Here is an 18,852-nt window from a genome sequence, read left to right as displayed (position 1 = left end):
ACTATTTCTTGTCCATTTGAAATCCTTACAGTTTTGGCTTGACTAGGCGGAATGGCCCGTTTCGGCGAGAGCCTTTTTCGGCGAGTGCTCTATTCGGCGATTTTTTTTAATTTTTTAAATAAAATTATCTGGCACCGTAGCCTAATTATAATTGCCGTTTTTACATCGTTTTAACGTCGCTAAATCTTGAAATCGTGCAGAAAGGAATAAAAATAAAATGTTTGAACTATTAAATTAAAATTCGTCATGTCATAAACCATTTGAAATCACTGCTCTAAAAGCATCTTGCAATGAAAACAAAATATACTTAAATATATCTGTGGTCATAAAATTGCCAGATATAAAAAACTTTTTAAAAATTATAAAGTTCCAGGCATAAGCACCTTTAACCGCTGGGCCTTCAGCTTTGATCTTCTCTGTGGTCCTGGCTTCCTCTCTTTGGATCAATTTCATCAGCTCAGCAATGTCCTTTGAGAGCATCTCGTCAACCTAGAAAAGAAAAACACATTAGATCATTACCAAAGTTGGGGCATCAAAGCTGCAACTACATTTCCAGACTTTGAATACTTTTCCGTGCGCAAAATAAACCTCACAGTTTTGTGCATTTTGTCAACTAAGAAAGAGGAATTCTGTCAATTTGACAAGCTACGACAGCAACTTTTGAATGTACAATCCTAATTTTTATGAAAGCATTATCCAATGTATTGGTACAAAAGGATTGGAAAACGTGCAGTGTCAACAACTGCTCATGGTAAGGATTTCGGATTTGGCGTAGCTAGTACAATCGTTGGAGAACATTTTTTTGTACAACATTGGCTTCAATTGAAAAGAATCTATTTTGAAACTTATAACTTTCCGACTCCAAGATGTCTAAGGTTAATCGTATTGAAGAGTTGGATTCATAGCATATGTTTCTACTTCTGGAAACTGCAATATATTTTTGCGCATTTTTTTATCATACAGAATACGCACAATGAAATTGGTTCTTTTACTTGACATCATTGTGATGTTTATTGAAACACAAATATACGAAAATCATCACTGCAAGGTGGTATCAAAAATAAAAAAGCACATTTTTTCAAAGAGAATAGTCATAAAAAAGTTAAAGAGGTTTCAACTCGAGAAAAAGTAAAGAGCCCAATTGGAGAAAGTACACTCGTATGTAGGAAACATTTCGAAAACTATCATATATAATATTGTTTCCATTCTGCGTGCCAAATTGAAAAGTTTTTAATTTTGGCAGGTAAGATAGAAACAGTATCGTCCTCGAAATGTTTGCTTCATGTGATATTAGTTAGTGCAGTTCAGGCTCTTTATTTTTTATTCAGACTGACCATGCATTTCGAACATTTTGCTCGTAATCTCAAGCACTCTACAAGTTCCATACGATCTTAACTGTCATAATGCACTCAGAGCATGTGGTGCTACACTAATTGCTAATGATGACGTAGTACCCTTGAGAATCACTCAAGCATCAGCATTCAGCAGGCTACTTCGATAAACAGCCCGTTTTTAATCAGTCTGTAAAAACGTAGAGTAGATCTATTCCATGTAAAATATTCACATAGCAACAATGACAAGGTAAAACGCATATATTAAGTGCTATGCAAAAACAAAACATTTTTTAAATTAACAATTTTAAGATCAGCGCAATGTATGAATAAGTATTTTTTAATACCAGTACTAATCAAACTGAATTGCTAATAAAGTAGGTGAAAGTCAAAGCAAATTCCACATTTCCCACCTTCCTGACCATTGATTCACTGATGCCTCGAAACTTCGAAAAGTCCGCAAGTTTTAACCTTTTTCTCATGTCTTCAACTTTGGGAAAATCACCTGAGACAAACAGACAACATTTCAGCTACAAGGTATTAACAAAAAGCTCTTCATTACCAGATTACACACCAGAGTAGGAACAATTACAATTGAATGTAATTGTTCAGCGGTACACACTCAGGGTCTGCTACTATTCGGTGAGTCCGATTCGGTGAGTTCCTAACCTCTAACCCTAACCCCTAACCCTAAAACGGCAATGATAATTAGGCTACGGTACCCGATAATTTAAAAAAGAAAATTGAAAAAATCACCAAACAGGGATCAGACTCACCGCAACGGGCCATTCCGACACACTCATGTAATTACAGTTATAATTGAAAGTTTTTGTTGTTGTGTGATTGTGTCATTGCAATTTCAAAAAAGTTTGGTTCATATTACACTTGCATAGTGATGCACCGTAGTCCGTAGGTCCGGACGTCGCTATAATAGCATTTGGACTGAAAGCCAAACGCTAGGGCTCATCTTGCACGGCAAACAGGATTGCCATATTGGTGGTTTTAACGCCAAATTTTAGAAAAAACACGTTTTTTAGTACACTTTGCATACATGAAAAAGCATCATCAAGATTCGGGAAAAGTTGCCTTTTCAAACCTGATGTTTTGTGAATAGGCTTCAGCGCATTAATAAAACAGATTTTTTTAAACTATTTGCAATGCTGAAGTTTTTTTTATAAAACTCCAAAAAAAATATCAAAATACCAAATTCAAAGTAGCCTGCCAAACAGATTAAAAAACGCCCAAATTTCTAAAATTTGGCATTAAAACCACCAATATGGCAACCCTGTTTGCCGTGCAAGATGAGCCCTAGCGTTTGGCTTCCAGTCCAGATGCTATTATAGCGACGTCCACGTCGGAAACAACATTTTGACCAGATGGCGGAAACAGGATGTTCCGGCTAGCGAATTGCCAATAAGCCAAAGAGAATAGAATATTTCCAAAGGCTGGAAACTCAGGCCGGAGCTCCCAGCCTTTGGAAACATCTACTTCATATAATCAATGTTCCCACAGAGCGGTTGACGGTTGTATACCACTCTTACCAAGCGTTCTAAAAAGTGCTTTATGGGTCCTTTGAAAGGATCCATTCAGCACATTTACACCTTGGTCATTAAAATCAAAAACGCAACGTAAGTTATAATACAAGACGAGAAAATCAAAGAAACTGTGTACCTAACGACGTGTTGTATTTGTGAGCCAATTCAACATAGATTTTGTCAAGATCATTGATCAACTTGTTCTTTGCTTTCTCTTTGCCAAACACAGAGGGCATGCTGTCATGCAAATGAGCGATGATGTAAGCATGAACCTAAACAGAAATGCTTTGTTCGTTTTTGGAAGCTTGGAAGACAGAAAGCTTAATTAGCTTTTAAATTGATAATTGTAATAATTTTCCAACACCATAGTGCAGTACTAACAGAATTTCTGAAGGTTACACAACATTGGAGGTTTGCAAAATTCCAGGCGTTGTTGATAAAAAATCTGCACAAACGTTTGCATGAAAACTAATGTAAAACTATCATCATCCTTCTACGAATTGAAGATTGGATACAATGCGCCATTGTCTTCAATCATGAGCTGGTCGTACTGCACTTTCATCATCTAATTATGTCCATTTAGAGGTATTTGTTGTCCAAATCATTTTTGATCTGCCTTTGTTTTACCATTTATCTTCTCTTCTATTAATGATCTTGGTGACGAGTTTTGCCTTGTTGTGTGTCCGAAATTTTTCCTTTTTTTTTTTTTATTTGACTATTTGTAAGAGAATTTTGCTTGACATGAATTTGGATAATACTTCATCGTTAGTGATCGTTTGTTTCCATAATTTTTTTAACATTTGCCTGTATGGCCAGAGCTAGAAGGCATCGATCCGTATCTCCATTTTTTGAGAGGCTGTCTAAATTTCAGTATTGTATAAAAGAGTTGCCCAAATATAGCATTTTACTATCCTTTGACGAACTTCTAAATGTAAACTTTGATTGATTAAAACATTTTTCATTTTCCAAATGCAGCTCTTGCAAATTTTCTCTATGTAAAACTATACATATATACACTATTCAATTTGAGAAAGTTTTAATAGCGTGCGGTACATACTTTAGCTAACCGTGCTCGTTTAATGAGATCGTTAAGCTTTCGTAGAGCAGCATTTCTAGGTAAACTTTGAATGTCTTCAAAAAGATCATTGCGTTCAGCTTCAAACAAAATTCGGTTTTCATCATAAAGCAGAGGCTGGTCCCAGAATGAACCTATGTAAACCCGAACTACTTCTGGTGTTGTAATAACCTGCAAGTAGAAAAAATATGAGTTCAAATATCAATCCTTATTATATATATGGCAGCTATTTAATTATTGTACATTGTAGGCCTACAACCTGTCACCTGTATGCGCCAAGTTGAAAGATTAGTGTGGCCCTGTGATTACATCTTCTATTTGGTATCATGTCAAAGTAAATCATATTTGAATTTTATCAATAAAATTTGGCAAACTTTTAACATGTTTGAGAGTCTATATCTTTATTACATGATAAAATTTGCAATATTTCCCAGACAACAGTGGGAGGTTTCTACAGACAAGAGAGCAACTGATCTTCGTCTCATCATTCAAAACACACAGACGGTCCATTTGTTGGATGAAGATCAGTCATGATATGGTCTGCAAAATGTAACTCTGCATCACTATTGGTGAAGGTAAAAGATGCATTTCCTGCTGACACATGATTGAGCGAAAAAAAAAAAGTAATATAACAGTGAAAATATCACCCATGTGGTGGGGCAGGTGCCAGCATCGAAGAATGGTCGGCGTTAAAGAATAAAAGAATTGGTCCTGGAGATGTTTAGGTAGTCTCCATTATGATTTCTATTTGTAGCCCAGCTATTTGGTCACTTTATTAAAGAGAAGGTGAGTTGGCAGTTAAAAGAAATGGGTGTCTTAATTCCAGTCGACTTGAGTGCTCAATGCTCATTCGAACAAGCGTAGACCTTGGAATAGACAAGATGATTTGGCTATTGACTCCCGTGCTCAAAAACAGAGAGGCATAGTGGCTTCTTTGGAAACAGATTGATAAAAATATTACAAACGCTTCAGGTTTTATCTTGCACAGCACCAAACCTGCTTGATGACGTCAAACAAACTGATTAATTTACTACCTAGTGCAACATTAAGATCTTCTTTTGTATTTTACAAAGTTTAGAGCAGGTAGTGCATAACAAAGTCAGGAAGGCTTCGTCCAATGCTACTATGCATCCCATCATTTAGTGTTAACAATTTTGACACTTAAAAGATGGCAAACGTTGTTCATTGAAACAAAAAGCAAATTTGCAATTAATTCACTTGCATACCAGTGTTTTAGTTGAAATTTTAACACTGCAATTCAATTCTAACACTGCACTGCAATACAAACATCAATTTTGGCCCAAGAGTGTACTGCAGTGGTTTTCAACCTTTTTTGTGGAACAGAACCCAATGAAACATTCCAAAAGCTCGAGGAACCCCTGTTCAATAATTTAATTGCCTTTATGCAAAAAACATCACTTGTTTAATAAAATTAAATTAAAATACTCATGCTCAGATTTAGAGATGTACCGATATATCGGTATCGGCATCGGTATCGGTGATATCGGCCATTTTTTGAGTATCGGTATCGGCATCGGTATCGGCAAAATTTGGCCGATACTGTGGCCGATACTAAACATGTAATCAAAAGGCGTTTGCTGCGAATTTTCTGCAGAAGCAAAGATATAGATTTTTTAAAGTAATAACTAACGTCACATTGATGAAGAAAAATAAAAACCTGTTCAAATTTTTGATACCTCACACTCCCATGACTTCATGCGCACACCTTTTGGCATTGTTTGCTTACAGTGATTCTTTCACTCAAACAAAACGTTTTGTTTCAGAAGTTTTGCGTTGTTCGATTCTTAAGTTGTGAAGGAGACTCAATTTCTCCAATATTTATCATTTGTGTTTCTTTTTTACTCTCAACAGACGATAAAACCAGGCCAGGACTGCCCAGGTGGCGGAAATGTGTATAATTTTGCATCGTTTTTGCGTTGCTGGACGTTTGGGGGACCCGTGTAACTTGGTTCTTTTTGGTGGGCTGGTTCTGTCGGTTTGTGATTTGGTTTCCGCATTTAGTTATGGTGGACTCGCCAAGCTTGGGCAATGTCGTGGCGGAGTGGGTGGGAGCGGTGAGACTGCGAGTCCTCACTGAACTAATCAATAAGTGGTCTTGTTGCACCTGGGATGGCGGCCTCGTTGTGGGGGGAGCGTTCATCTCGGCTGTCGGCGCGGTGCTGGGCACTCACTGGTTTGGCGGGCTGTTGCAATTCGCTGGCCATAGCGGTGTGGCTTCCATGCTAGCCATTTAGACCATCCAATCAACTATATGTTTCTCGGCAGCCGTTTCGCAGCAAGAATTGACATCGACAAGAATTGAAATGGCTAGTGTGGAAGCTGCACCGTTGTGGTTGGCGGGTCCCAGCTGCTCGCTGTGCTGGTGGGTGCTCGGCCTTGTGCTGGTGGCCGGGAGGGGCGCTCTTTTCTTCGCGGTGGGGTTGTCGTCTTGGGCGCGGCAGGACCGTTTTGATTGGTTTGGTGAGGATTCGTAGTCCCATTGCTTTCGTGTTGGGCCTGCTAGTTATGCCGTGGAATTGTTTGGGCTTGGTGGGTATGTTGCAGCGAGGGGTGGAAGTTGGGTTGCGGACTGGTGGAGCCGGCTTGCTGGGGCAGCCGGGTTGCATAGTTTTTTTGGACGTTTAGCAGGGTGGGGGCGATGGGGGATTGTGCATTTTTGCTGCCTGGGTGGTCTTGGCCTGGTTTTATCCTCTGTTGAGAGTAAAAAAGAAACACAAATGATAAATATTGGAGAAATTGAGTCTCCTTCACAACTTAAGAATCGAACAACGCAAAACTTCTGAAACAAAACGTTTTGTTTGAGTGAAAGAATCACTGTAAGCAAACAATGCCAAAAGGTGTGCGCATGAAGTCATGGGAGTGTGAGGTATCAAAAATTTGAACAGGTTTTTATTTTTCTTCATCAATGTGACGTTAGTTATTACTTTAAAAAATCTATATCTTTGCTTCTGCAGAAAATTTGCAGCAAACGCCTTATTACTTTCGCAGCATATTACTTGTCGAATAGTTTTTGTACGACTACACAAATCACTTGGTTTACATTTTACATCTTATTATCAATTATGATAGCCTATTTCAGGGTTTCCCGATTGGGGGTGCTCGCACCCCCAGGGGGTGCGAGTAGCTGTTTCTAGGGGTGCGAGAATCCACCGAGGAAAAAGAGCTATACCGTATATGGAGATGAATTTTTTTTAACGATGGAGGTGGTGCTTATCTCTTAGAGCATTCTATGTTGGCCTATACAGCACAATGCACAACAACAAGAAAATACCACCCGACAAGTAACAAAAAGGCTGTGGTCCGAACGTCGCTCGATTGGTGAGGGATAATGCGATTATATTGTGTCAGCAATTTGCTCATTGTTGGCAATTTCTTATCATACGCATTAGGAAAGAACGCATTTTAAACGAGAACGAAGTTTTTCACGTTATAGACTGTGGATTGACTTACGAAAAGGAAAGTGTCAGCTACTGGTTGAACAGATAATTTCGTAAAGGCAGGAGAAAGGTCATAGATCTCGATTAACGTCATTGTGTTCTCAGTTTGTGTTATTTCATTATTTATTTGATTTTGCATTTTGTGCTGTGGCGTAGCCAAGGGGGGTTGGGGGTTACAACCTCCCCTTTTGGCACGCGCGTGACGTCACGATATTGAAAATGATGATTTCAGTCTCTTTATGCTTAAGAATGATGCTTTGAGTCTAAAAAAAAATTGCCTAATTTTAAACCAAACTGCATTAAAATGAGCGAGTTTTGGCAATACCAAACATTCAAACATCTCAGCCAGGAATTAGCAACATGAAAACATAGAGACTTAGCTTTATTTCCGAAAAATGCCGAAGAAAACATGATCTTATCCTTTTGCTATGCCACCTGATAGCACCATTTTACAGGAATATTCATACCCACGTTTTTGTTTAAAATGCTCTCAGAATGCACCAAATTCAAAGTACGTTTTCAAAATTTTCTGGGGGAATCCCCCCAGCCCTCCCGCTGCTGGGTGCCGTCTTACACGAACACGCCGTCGGGCTTCGCCCCCAGTCTTCAAAAAGCCCCCTCTCAAAATTCCTGGCCACGCTGCTGATTTTGTGTGATCGTGTTGTTGAAGGCTGCCCTTTTTCCTATTTATTAGCCATATAAAGGATGGTGAGCTGCTTTTCTGCGTGATCTTTGTACATATTTTGAATTTTTTCTCAGAAACACTCCGCTTCAAAACAGGGGGTGCGAGATTGGCTTCATCAATCCCATGGGGTGTGGGGTGATAAACGAATCGGGAAGCCCTGGCCTATTTGGAGAGTTGGGTCTGCTACTATTCGGTGAGTCCGATTCGGTGAGTCTGATTCGGTGAGTTCCTAATTTCTAACCCCTAACCTTAACTCCTAACCCCTAACCCTAAAACGGCAATGATAATTAGGCTATTGTACCAGATAATTTAAAAAAAAAATTGAAAAAATCCCCCGTTAAGAGATCGGACTCACCGAATCGGACTCACCGAAACGGGCCATTCCGTGGAGAGTTTGCGCAAACACTTTATTTAATTTTTCAGAAACCCCAATTATGATGTAATGTTTCTTCCCTTATACCCTAGTCCTCAATTATGGTGGCCTTTCATTACTAAAACCTACTATTATGACACAAAAATGCGTTGAGATTGGATTCTTGAATCTTTAATAAATTATACCAATTGAAAGCTTTTTTTAATAGTTTTATGCAAATAAGGTAAAACTTAGCATTTGATATAATACCTTGCAAATACCAAAATTGCATCTTTTTGTAACACCAAAGTATCGGCCAAAATATCGGTATCAGTATCGGTATCGGCCTAAAAAAGTGATATCGGTATCGGGATCGGTATCGGCCACAATATTGGTATCGGTACATCTCTACAGTCAGATTTATTTATGTACAATAAAAATACAAACTGTAAAATACTGGTGAAACAAAACGATCTCTAACACGGTCTCGGCGATTTGACCCACAGGGTACAAACGATTAAACTGTTTGCAAGAACTCCTTGAAGCGAAGAAAACATATCGACGAAATTTGGCGGGAAAGCAGAAAGTTAAAGGTAATCGCACCACAAGAAAACAACGAAAATTCGGGATCGCAGCAAACGTGTTAAACAAAAGTGTAGCAAATTTATTAATAGTGGCAAACCTAATCAATATTTGATTATATTTAAATAACATGCATATAATAATATAATAGACTCTCGGATTCAAAGTAAACTTGCGGAACCCCTAGACTTACTGGCGGAACCTTAGGGTTCCGCAGAACCCTGGTTGAAAACCACTGGTGTACTGGTGTGGGTTGAACATAACCGTTGTAAGACTAAAAGCATAACATCACCAGACCACTTAACTAGCTGTGATGATATGAAAGTGAAAATATGTGTGAGTGAAATATCTTCTTACAATACAAATAAGGAACCTGAAGATTCGTTTTACAATTCAAGTTGTGGCAATTAAAACTCAGCAGTCAGTAGCCTAAACAATGAGAAATCAAATAATTTTATTTTCTGCTTTGTTTATTAGTTTTGTTTAAACCAGTGGTTCTTAACTTTTGCTTAGACACAACTCCACACCTCCTTTTAGCAATCATCACATGCTTTGCGCCCATTGGCGTAATTTTTTTAAAAAATTTGACGAAATTAGGGGTGCTCTAAGTCAGTGCTCCGCAACCTTTATTCACTCACGGCACACTTAAAAACTCTTTAAAACTCTGCGGCACAATTCGGCCGACACATTTTCAAAATGTAAAAAAAATGTTTCAATGAGCACAGTCGCTGTATGTTCGGCGCAATATTTGAAAGAATAACTCGAAGTTCACCATAAATTTCTTGCAGGATCTTTTATCGTTTTTGATCAATACCAAAGTAGAAAAACTTTGTTCACACAAATAAGTGGTGCAAAACTGGAGCAGAATTTTAATAGCAGGCTGCGAAATTTGCTTGTATTCTTCTTCAATAGAAATCCAAAACTCATCAAGTGGAACATCGCTGAATTTTGATATCAAAGTTCTGTCATTTCGTACTTCAAGAAAGTTTTCTCTAACAGGCAAAGTCAAGTCTTGCGTTGATATTTCAACATTAGCCGCAAAAGGATTTCGGATCCAATCGTATTGTTCCGTGTTAATTGTGAAAAAGTAATGGTCATATTTCTCATGTAACAAAGTTAAGTGCTCTTTGACCAAATCAAACATTAATTTTTTATCAATACTATTTAGGTTGCTTTTGGGAAACATTTTCAGTGATCCTCTTCTTAACTCGTTTTTCCAGAGAACTATTTTCTCTTTAAATCTTATATTGTCAGAACATGTCAGTATGTTTCACCTTTGCCTTTCATTTTGATATTGAGTTCATTCGAGAGTTCATATATGTCGGTCATACATGCAAGTTTGGCAATTCAATGATTATCTGCAAGATGTTTATACAAATCATGGTTGTTCTGATTTAATAAGAATTGACTTATTTCATGCCGTAGCTCGAAAAGTCTTGCGAGGTCTTTTCCCCAAGAAAGCCAACGCACAGAAGTGTAAAATAGCTGTGATTGATGTTCTGATCCAATTTCTTCGCATAGCAATGAAAAAATGCTTGAATTCAAAGCTCTTGCTTTTATGAAGTTAACAATTTGGATACATTCGTTCATTGTTCCTGTCAGCTCCGTTGGCAAATTTTTGATCATCAAGGCTTCCCTGTGTAAGCAGCAATGCGTAAGTTGAATTGCTGGATTTTGACGTTTTACCCATGCAGCAAAATTTTTTCCTTCGCCCACAATTGCTGAAGCACCATTTGTGGAAACGATAATCCAGTTATTCCAATGGATACCATGGGTTATGAAAAACTCGTTGGTCTCTCTAAAAATTTCCTGGCCAGTCGTTCGTTCTGGAAGTTCTTTTTCAAAATAAATACTCGTTTGTTATGGAGTCGCCATTGATAAAACGTACTACACTTAACAGCTATGCTTTTAATATTACGAAAATTTTTATTAAACACTGCTGACTGACAATTCCAAATGACCTAGCCTGACTTCTAAAAATACACTAACCACGTTAACCTGCCTTTTTTTAAACTGGGGCAGCCCACCCAGTGCAAAAACTTCAAATGTGAGGCAAAACATCATAAATGCACTGTGGGAAGTCTAACTAGAGTTTGAGTTGTCTTGCAGTGGTAAAGCGCGAATTTTTAAAACATAAAAACTCCTTTCTTTTCAAAAAGTATTTTCTGATGATAGTTATCTCGCGGCACACCTAGCATCGCCTCGCGGCACAGTGGTGTGCCGCGGCACACCGGTTGCGGAGCACTGCTCTAAGTTATCTTATGAAAATTGTCAATATAGGCTGTCAATATAGACTGCAGCGGTATGTCAAACGATCAGATAGAAATGAAAACAAGTATTACATGCGAGGCGAAAGTGATCTTACATTGAATATTGAAATATATTCGACTTTAATTTGTTCACGTCTGCCTTATAATGCGGCTTGCTATAAATTAATCACATCCAAATTTGTTTCTGCGGGTCGTTGTCTTGGAAACAAACTCCGTGACAAGTTCTTCCATGTTTAATTTCTCCGCCAATTTGTGATGACTACCTGTAACGGCCAAATTGTTCAGTCGTTGTTGCGTTTGAGTGCTGCGAAGGTAGGTCTTCAAGCGTCGTAATAACGAAAAGGAACGTTCGACTTCACAGGAAGAAGTCGGCATAACAATGTAAGTTACCAAAGCTGCATATATATTTGGCATTATATCGACCATTGAGGGCTGTGCAATGAATTTCTGACGTAGCGTATTCACTGTCACAACATCACCGTCACGTTTGCAACAAGCGAACCACTGTTTGCGTTCACGCAGCAAATCCTTGCGTTCCCAGTCACCATCATTAAATTTGCTTACTTTCGTAACATCGGCTTCTTTCATTGTGGGATTCTCTAGCAGCTCTAGTAGCAAGTCTGCCATTCGGTATGATGAAGAAGGGAAACGGCTAACGATTGCATCTGACGCCGTTTGCAGAATGTTTTTGTAGAGGTTTGAGTAGAAAACAGCACTTCTTGACGCAGTGCGCGTGTTTGTGCTTAATTGTTACGCAATAGTACAATCATGTCTGCCTTTGATATGTGTGGCGCTGCGTGCCACCCACAAATGTAAAACACTGAAAATATTGCGCTTTGGTGAAACGACTTTCAAGAAAGAAAAAAAAACGTTATTTAGCAATGCAAATTTCCATTTGAATCGGTGTATTTTGTATGCAAACCAGGGCCCAGGGGTGCTCTCACATTTATGTTGTTACCTTAGATTTTCATTTTGGGGTGCTCAAGCACCCTTCGCACCCCTGAAATGACGCCTATGTTTGCGCCCCATTATGAACAATAAGGGACAGTATCACTAAATGCAATTATGTTTTTTTTTGTGTATATATATATTTATTGATCACGCACAAGTTAGATAGACGTCGTACTTGATATTGCTTCTTCAGCAACTAGATTTTTAATTCGAGGTTTAAACTCCAAAAATTGTGCAACCTAGCTTAAGTCTTCAACTCTCATGCTGTCCTTGGTCTTAACTGACACTACAGTAGGAAATTAAGCTTCACAAAAATATTTAAATCTCAGCATTGTATTTGAAGAATTAGAACTTCCTGAGTTGAGACATGTGAGTAAATAGAAAGAAAGTCTCGAGTTCCAGTTCTTCAAGGTCTTAGGCAGCCTACTTGGCAGCGAGTTTAAACTTGAAGATAAAAACTCTTTTTGTGGTTCTTCAAAATATTTTTGATAGATTTCCAGGTTTTCTTCTATATCTGAAAACTATTTTATGACTTTAACTTTCAAGACATTTAGATTAGTTGTTGCTTGATTTATCCACTCAAACTTATCATTTATGGCCAGCATCCAAGTTACTGAAGCTCACTGGATTTCCTTGTTCAACTTGACTCTTCCAGAGCTTGAATAACAAAATTTCAATGGCACGTTTCTTTGGAGAACTATCAAACATTCGTGTGAAAAAGCCAGGTTTTGTGTGAGAAAAAGCAATATTACAATCAGACTGTATGTCCTTACACTTACAGAAAAGATGACTGTAAAGAGCTCCAGTTTTATAAACATCCAGCTTTGGTAAAGTTGATTACTTTGTTTACTAAGTTTAAAACACCCTTTATTGGTTTACTGAAGGCAAAGTTTTAGATGCTAACGCTTGGCGATAAATAATACAATGACTACTAGCACTAAATGGATTTTATTCTTTTTCAGATATAACGAAGCTAGATTGCAGAACAATTGCAACAAAAGCTCTGTCTGAATATAACCCTGTCAATAATTCTCAGTATTAAAAAAACCCTAAAAACTGCACAAAATAGTAAGCCTTTAGAACATTGAAACCACTGCACACTGTATAAAGACTATATATCATTTAGAGCTCGGCCTCCGATGAGAAGTGGTTGATGTCCCCGAGGGGGGTGTGCTCCCTGGGTAAGAACTACTGGTCTAAACATTTTAAAGTTTAAAGTGTTTTGCAAACTAACAACCATTTCCCATATAATACTTTGCAAGCTCCAATTTTATCGTTTATAAATGTAATGAAATTATAGCAACATTTTCGCATGCGCAGTGACACAGACATCGATGCACAGTGACACAGACATCGCATGCGCAGACAACCCAGTGTGTGTGTGCATTGTTTACGCATTGCGAGCAGTCTGACATTGCATTGCGCATCGATATGGCATTGCGCACACAACCCTCAAGTGTGTGTGCAATGTTTACGCATTACAAGCAGTCTTTGTGATTACGCAATCCTACTTATTGATTCCCAGGTGTTGCGTTGTTGCGAAGGATGAAGTCCGGTAAATACGATAGGAAACTTGCAAGCTGACTTAATTTACGTAGCATATCGTAGCAGAGTGTAGCGGCCGTAGGGTAGATACTTTATTTTGTTTTGCTACTCACAGCTGCATCTCTATTTTGCATCAAAAACTATTAACAAGGATAGCTGCATCTGTACATGGTGGCGAGCTAATGCACTGACTTTTCCTTCACTAGCAAAAGTTGCAAGAAAACTTCTGTGCATTCAAACCACCAGTGTTAGTAGTGAAAGGGTGTTTTCACTTAGTGGCTCAATTGTTTCCAAGAAGAGATCGTGCCTAAAACCCTGCAATGTCAACATGCTGACATTTTTGTCCAAAAATCTTTAGTTTGCGACAGTTAAATCGCAGCATTGTTTGCAATAAATGTTGTTCATTTCAGTACCAGTGCTCAGTATGTTTTTCATGCAGTTATAGAAAGCCAGGCTTTGCGATTTGCCGTAAATTATCGAAACTTAGATAATATCGTTTTATTTTCAAATGGTAATATCGTATCGGAAATTATTTTACCAATATTGCCCAGCTCTAATTAACAATACAGCACACTAGGTGACATTGACAAACAATTGAAACAAACCACACTGTTTTCTGCAGCTTCATATTATTTCAAGTGACAAACTATGAATTAGCAGTGTGATAATGTGCCACAGAAACAGAGTATATTGTTAGTGAACAATGTTCTTCTTTTGCAGCTTGGGTTACTGAATTCCATATTGTTTTTCAGGGTTTGCTACTATTCAGTGAGTCCGATTCGGTGAGTTCCTAACCTCTAACCCTTAATCCCTAACCCTAAAACGGCAATGATAATTAGGCTACAGTGGCCAATAATTTAAAAAAAAAATTGAAAAAATCACCAAATAGGGATCGGACTCACCGAAACAGGCCATTTTGTGTTTTTCAAACTATTAACTTGGTAAATAGTTTGCGTAGTGTGTTTTACAACTCATTTCTAAGCAACCGCATGACAAAATTTTACGAATAAATAGAATCATCATCATTTTCAGCCTGTGGTAGCCCACTGCAGAGCAAAGGCATCTCCCTTTTGTTGCCAATCCAGTCAATCGTGTGTTTTTATGTACCAGTTTGTTGCTCCACATTCTTACTTTGAATATATATAATATATAAAATAAATGAATAGATTTCTACGCAATTCACAAATTTATTTGATTAAGCTCAATGCTAAATGCGATTTATCTAAATTCAATGCTGGATTTAAAACGTTCACTGATAGCTCACTTGGATCAAAATGAAAGTTAGCTGATAAAGTGATGACATTGAAAAACGAGGTGTCAAAATACATGACATTATGAGCAGGGCTGTGATTTTTGCTTTTTTCGGTGACGAGGTCACTCGACACGCGCCATCACTATTCGACAAACGCCGTGCCTTACAAAACAAAAAAACAAAAAAAAAGAGGAAAATAAAAAGGAAAAAAAACTGAGAGAGGACTAAACATCGTCAGGTCGAGGAACAATCAGGGGGGGACATCACGTGATGCAATCATAAGAGTGCTGGCTTACGTAAACTTTCTTGCGCCAGGTAGGCTACTTTAAAGCAAGGTCTAAAAGCGACTCTTCACATGAGAAACTCTCAAGGCATCAGCGCCGCCATTTTGAACACTACGGGAGAATGCTTTGATCGAAGTTCCAACGCCTGGCATCAAACATTTCGCCACACACGTTTTGTGCTATTCGACACAACGGGTTTCTTTTATAGATAAAATAACCGAAGTAGGCTACTTTAAATGTCAACGTGTTTGCAAGTTTGGATTTATGTCTGACTTATGCAATTGTTGTTCCAAGATTGCAGAAACGTTTTGCAATGTGAATAAAGAATAGTAGACAGATAACCACGGTTGCAACTTGACTTCCATCCACTAAAAGGGTTTCTGTGATTACGTAATGGGCGATTATGCATTTGCATTCACAAAAGCACACAACCCAGCTGGCTAGAGTAGTCTATCACGAGTCACGACCGCACTGTTTGATTTGTAGTGTTGTAATAGTACCAAAAGTAGCGACACGCACGCTGTTACGTTAAATCACGTCAAATAACTCAGAGGGAAAAGTAAGTTAATTTTGGGTTGATTCAACGTTCGAGTCAGCACAAATCTATTTAAATTTCCTGGCGAGTTACATTGCGTACCCAGACAGCAAAAATCATCATTTTTACATTGATTCAACGTCTACAAATGTGAAGTCAATGCAAAAATAACGAATTTTGCTGCCTGCGTAACGATGCCCAAGAAGAAATTTACGTTTGTTTTACATTAATTCGACATCTAGCGACTTTGAATTATCATAAAATAACGTTAGTTGTTCAACCAGGTACCGGTAACAAATTAATATCTCACTGCGGGATGATTGCCTCAATTTACGTTTACACTAACATAATTTCGTCACAATTGCGAGCAAACACGAGTACTGCGAGCAAACACGAGTACTGCGAGCAAACACGAGTCTGTTTGATAAAGAACTAGCTGTCAGAATCGGCATCATAAGACGCTGTACGGGAGGATGAAGCTGTCGCATCGTCACTGAAATACTTGAAGACGCAAAACTGCCCGTTCATGCACGCGCAATGCCATAAATTATGATCAGAAGCATTATTTTTCTTTTCTGCCGAAGAATTGTTTATCCAATTTTGTACTACTTTTTGGATAAACAATTCTTTGATTTGTTTCTGTCATAAAATTCTTTACAAATTTTGCAAAATACCACACTAACTTCCTCCTGTTTGATATAATCTATATTATAACAGGTAAATTCCACTTTTTAACTGTATCTTCTTTCACGATGATTTATATTCGCAACGACTCCGGTAAACAATAAGTATTCCATGAAAGAATAACTTTTGCGTAACAATAAGCCGGTATTTATTAGGTTGCAAACTTTTTACAGTTCACAAGAGCATTGTCAGCACATAAAATAGCTTGCGTGATGCTCTGGGCTACCGCCGTGTGACACGCGATGAAGAAGCGCATAAAATTTTGTTTGATTAAACATTAAAGCATACGGCAATTGTCGCAGCAATCCAAGGTGTGTTGATTTGGCGACGGCAATGTTTTTGCCGTCATAGATGGAATCACTCAACCAGCGTGCGATTAAAAACTTAAAGTAAATGATTCTGATACCACACAACTTGTGCGGTAACTCGCGGCCAAACGCTTATAATCTGACTCTTGTGACGTCATATTACTATTCGACAAACAAGCGTAGAATTTTTGGTCGTTCGACAAGAAAGAAAAAAATCGCAGCCCTGATTATGAGCATTAATTATGGCAAAAATGTAAGTTGTACAAGATGAAAAAAGAAAGTTGTAAAAGCCTTTGGTTTCAATCAATTAAAGATTGCATTGTATATATATACTGATTTAACCAAAATATATATCTATAAAATAGAAAAAAATGACACAATAGCCATATTCATCTCCTCTAATCAAATCACCTTTCCTAATGACCACATAAGAGCACCATAAACTCGCATAAGTTGCTGGGTGTTGACTTGATCGGCTTTGTTTAAAACAACGCGAATTTTAGAGTCATACATTTTGACAGCGTTCAGTGCTTCATGGAACTCATCAGATATGTCAAGCTTGTGAGCATCAAACAGCAATATGATGCGATCCACACGTTCAGCAAGCCATGTTAAAACCTTAAAACAATTAGTTATGTATATTCAATTACAATTAAAAATTTATTAGCAAAATTGTTAACAGCTACTGTTAAGTAGTAATTGCTCATGGTAGAGCAGTATCATAGCATAATTGTTTATGGCAGAGTAATACAGCATCAATAAAGAACTGTATACATATGCACTATGCAGCCAACAAAGTTGTGTAGCCTAATAACTGTGCAAGTAGTCAAACTTTGTTGTGAATAACAATGTAAGAAAACTATTCTCCCAATTGATGGGCATTGTGCACAACCAGCTTTAACACCAACAGAAAGTATGTCACTTTAACAAACTACAAAGTCAATGAAGCTGTATGCAAATCAATGACAACATAAGACTATTATTATAACGACTAGATTTACCTTTGAAAAATCATATCCACGATTTACTCTCTGTTTTTCCCCAGATAATATACCAGGTGTGTCAATGATACTAATGCTTTGAAGAACTTCATTTTCCATCATTGAACACTGCAATCTTGAAAGAAAGGCATTTCCAAACGATGACAATGCACGAAAAGGTTTCGTCTTATCAATGACAAGTGCATTTCCTGGAATGACACCTTCATTAATATTACCGGTTGCTTTATCTTTGTCTCCAGCCATTATAGCAATGAAGCAGTCTGTGGTAGGCTCAGGACCAATTCTCATTCCTGGAAAATCTTTTTCCAACAAGTATCTGATGAAAGTTGTTTTTCCTGTTGAGTATTGACCGACTAAGAGAATCATGGGTTTAGAATCAAAGTCTGCATCATCCAGAGGAGGTGAATGATAGTCAGAAAACTTATAGGCTTCCTCAAGTGGCCTTAACCGGCTCTTATACAGTTTTTTCAAACCTAATGCAACATTCTCAAATATTTCTGGCTCCCTTTCTTTCTCATCACCACGAAGCCAACGAAGCATTTTTTCTTAGTTGTTTTACCCTAAAGTATAGCTAAACCCAACACTTGGGGCATCAATCTAAACACATCAACTCATATTGATGAAATATAGCTACTAATGTTTAACCAAAAGCTACGGTAGTGTTTATCAAATTGGGATTAATAGGACTACTGTGCTTGCAACAACAAATTATTATTATAAATCAGCCATATGTAAATTTGCTGAAAAGAAACAAACTATAACTTGTTTGACGAGTAATAAGTACCGTACACAACAAAACAAAGTTTATTGCATTTTTTTGACATTATATGAAAGTTTTAGGAGATCCAAACCTGTTTTCATAACTTATGGTAGGCATATTATAATCACCATTTTTCAATACTGTACGGTACTTCTTAAATGCAATTATCCACAACCACATACGTTCAATTCAATTTCAATTCAATTTATTTTTCATTGCTGGCGCAAACATGTAGAGAACGGTA

At 37.8% G+C, this 18,852-nt stretch overlaps 1 protein-coding gene across 1 annotated transcript in view; it reads right to left on the bottom strand.

Moving 5' to 3' along the window:
• The window catches only part of LOC145772151 (EH domain-containing protein 3-like), a 30,063-nt gene extending 11,623 nt beyond the window's left edge, over positions 1-18,440 (bottom strand). The window contains exons 1-6 of the mRNA XM_082583996.1: positions 17,849-18,440; positions 17,259-17,465; positions 3,924-4,112; positions 3,003-3,138; positions 1,745-1,836; positions 384-489 (exon numbers count right to left, since the gene is read on the bottom strand). Coding sequence (XP_082440122.1) covers positions 384-489; positions 1,745-1,836; positions 3,003-3,138; positions 3,924-4,112; positions 17,259-17,465; positions 17,849-18,388 — 1,270 coding nt within the window. The 5' untranslated portion in view covers positions 18,389-18,440. The remainder of the gene's footprint in view (positions 1-383; positions 490-1,744; positions 1,837-3,002; positions 3,139-3,923; positions 4,113-17,258; positions 17,466-17,848) is intronic.
• Between the last annotated feature and the right edge of the window lie 412 nt (positions 18,441-18,852).

Source organism: Aplidium turbinatum, chromosome 1, assembly GCF_918807975.1.
Source record: "Aplidium turbinatum chromosome 1, kaAplTurb1.1, whole genome shotgun sequence".
Taxonomy (NCBI): domain Eukaryota; kingdom Metazoa; phylum Chordata; class Ascidiacea; order Aplousobranchia; family Polyclinidae; genus Aplidium; species Aplidium turbinatum.
Note: the sequence above shows the minus strand (reverse complement) of the source record. Positions and strands in the feature narration are given on the sequence as shown.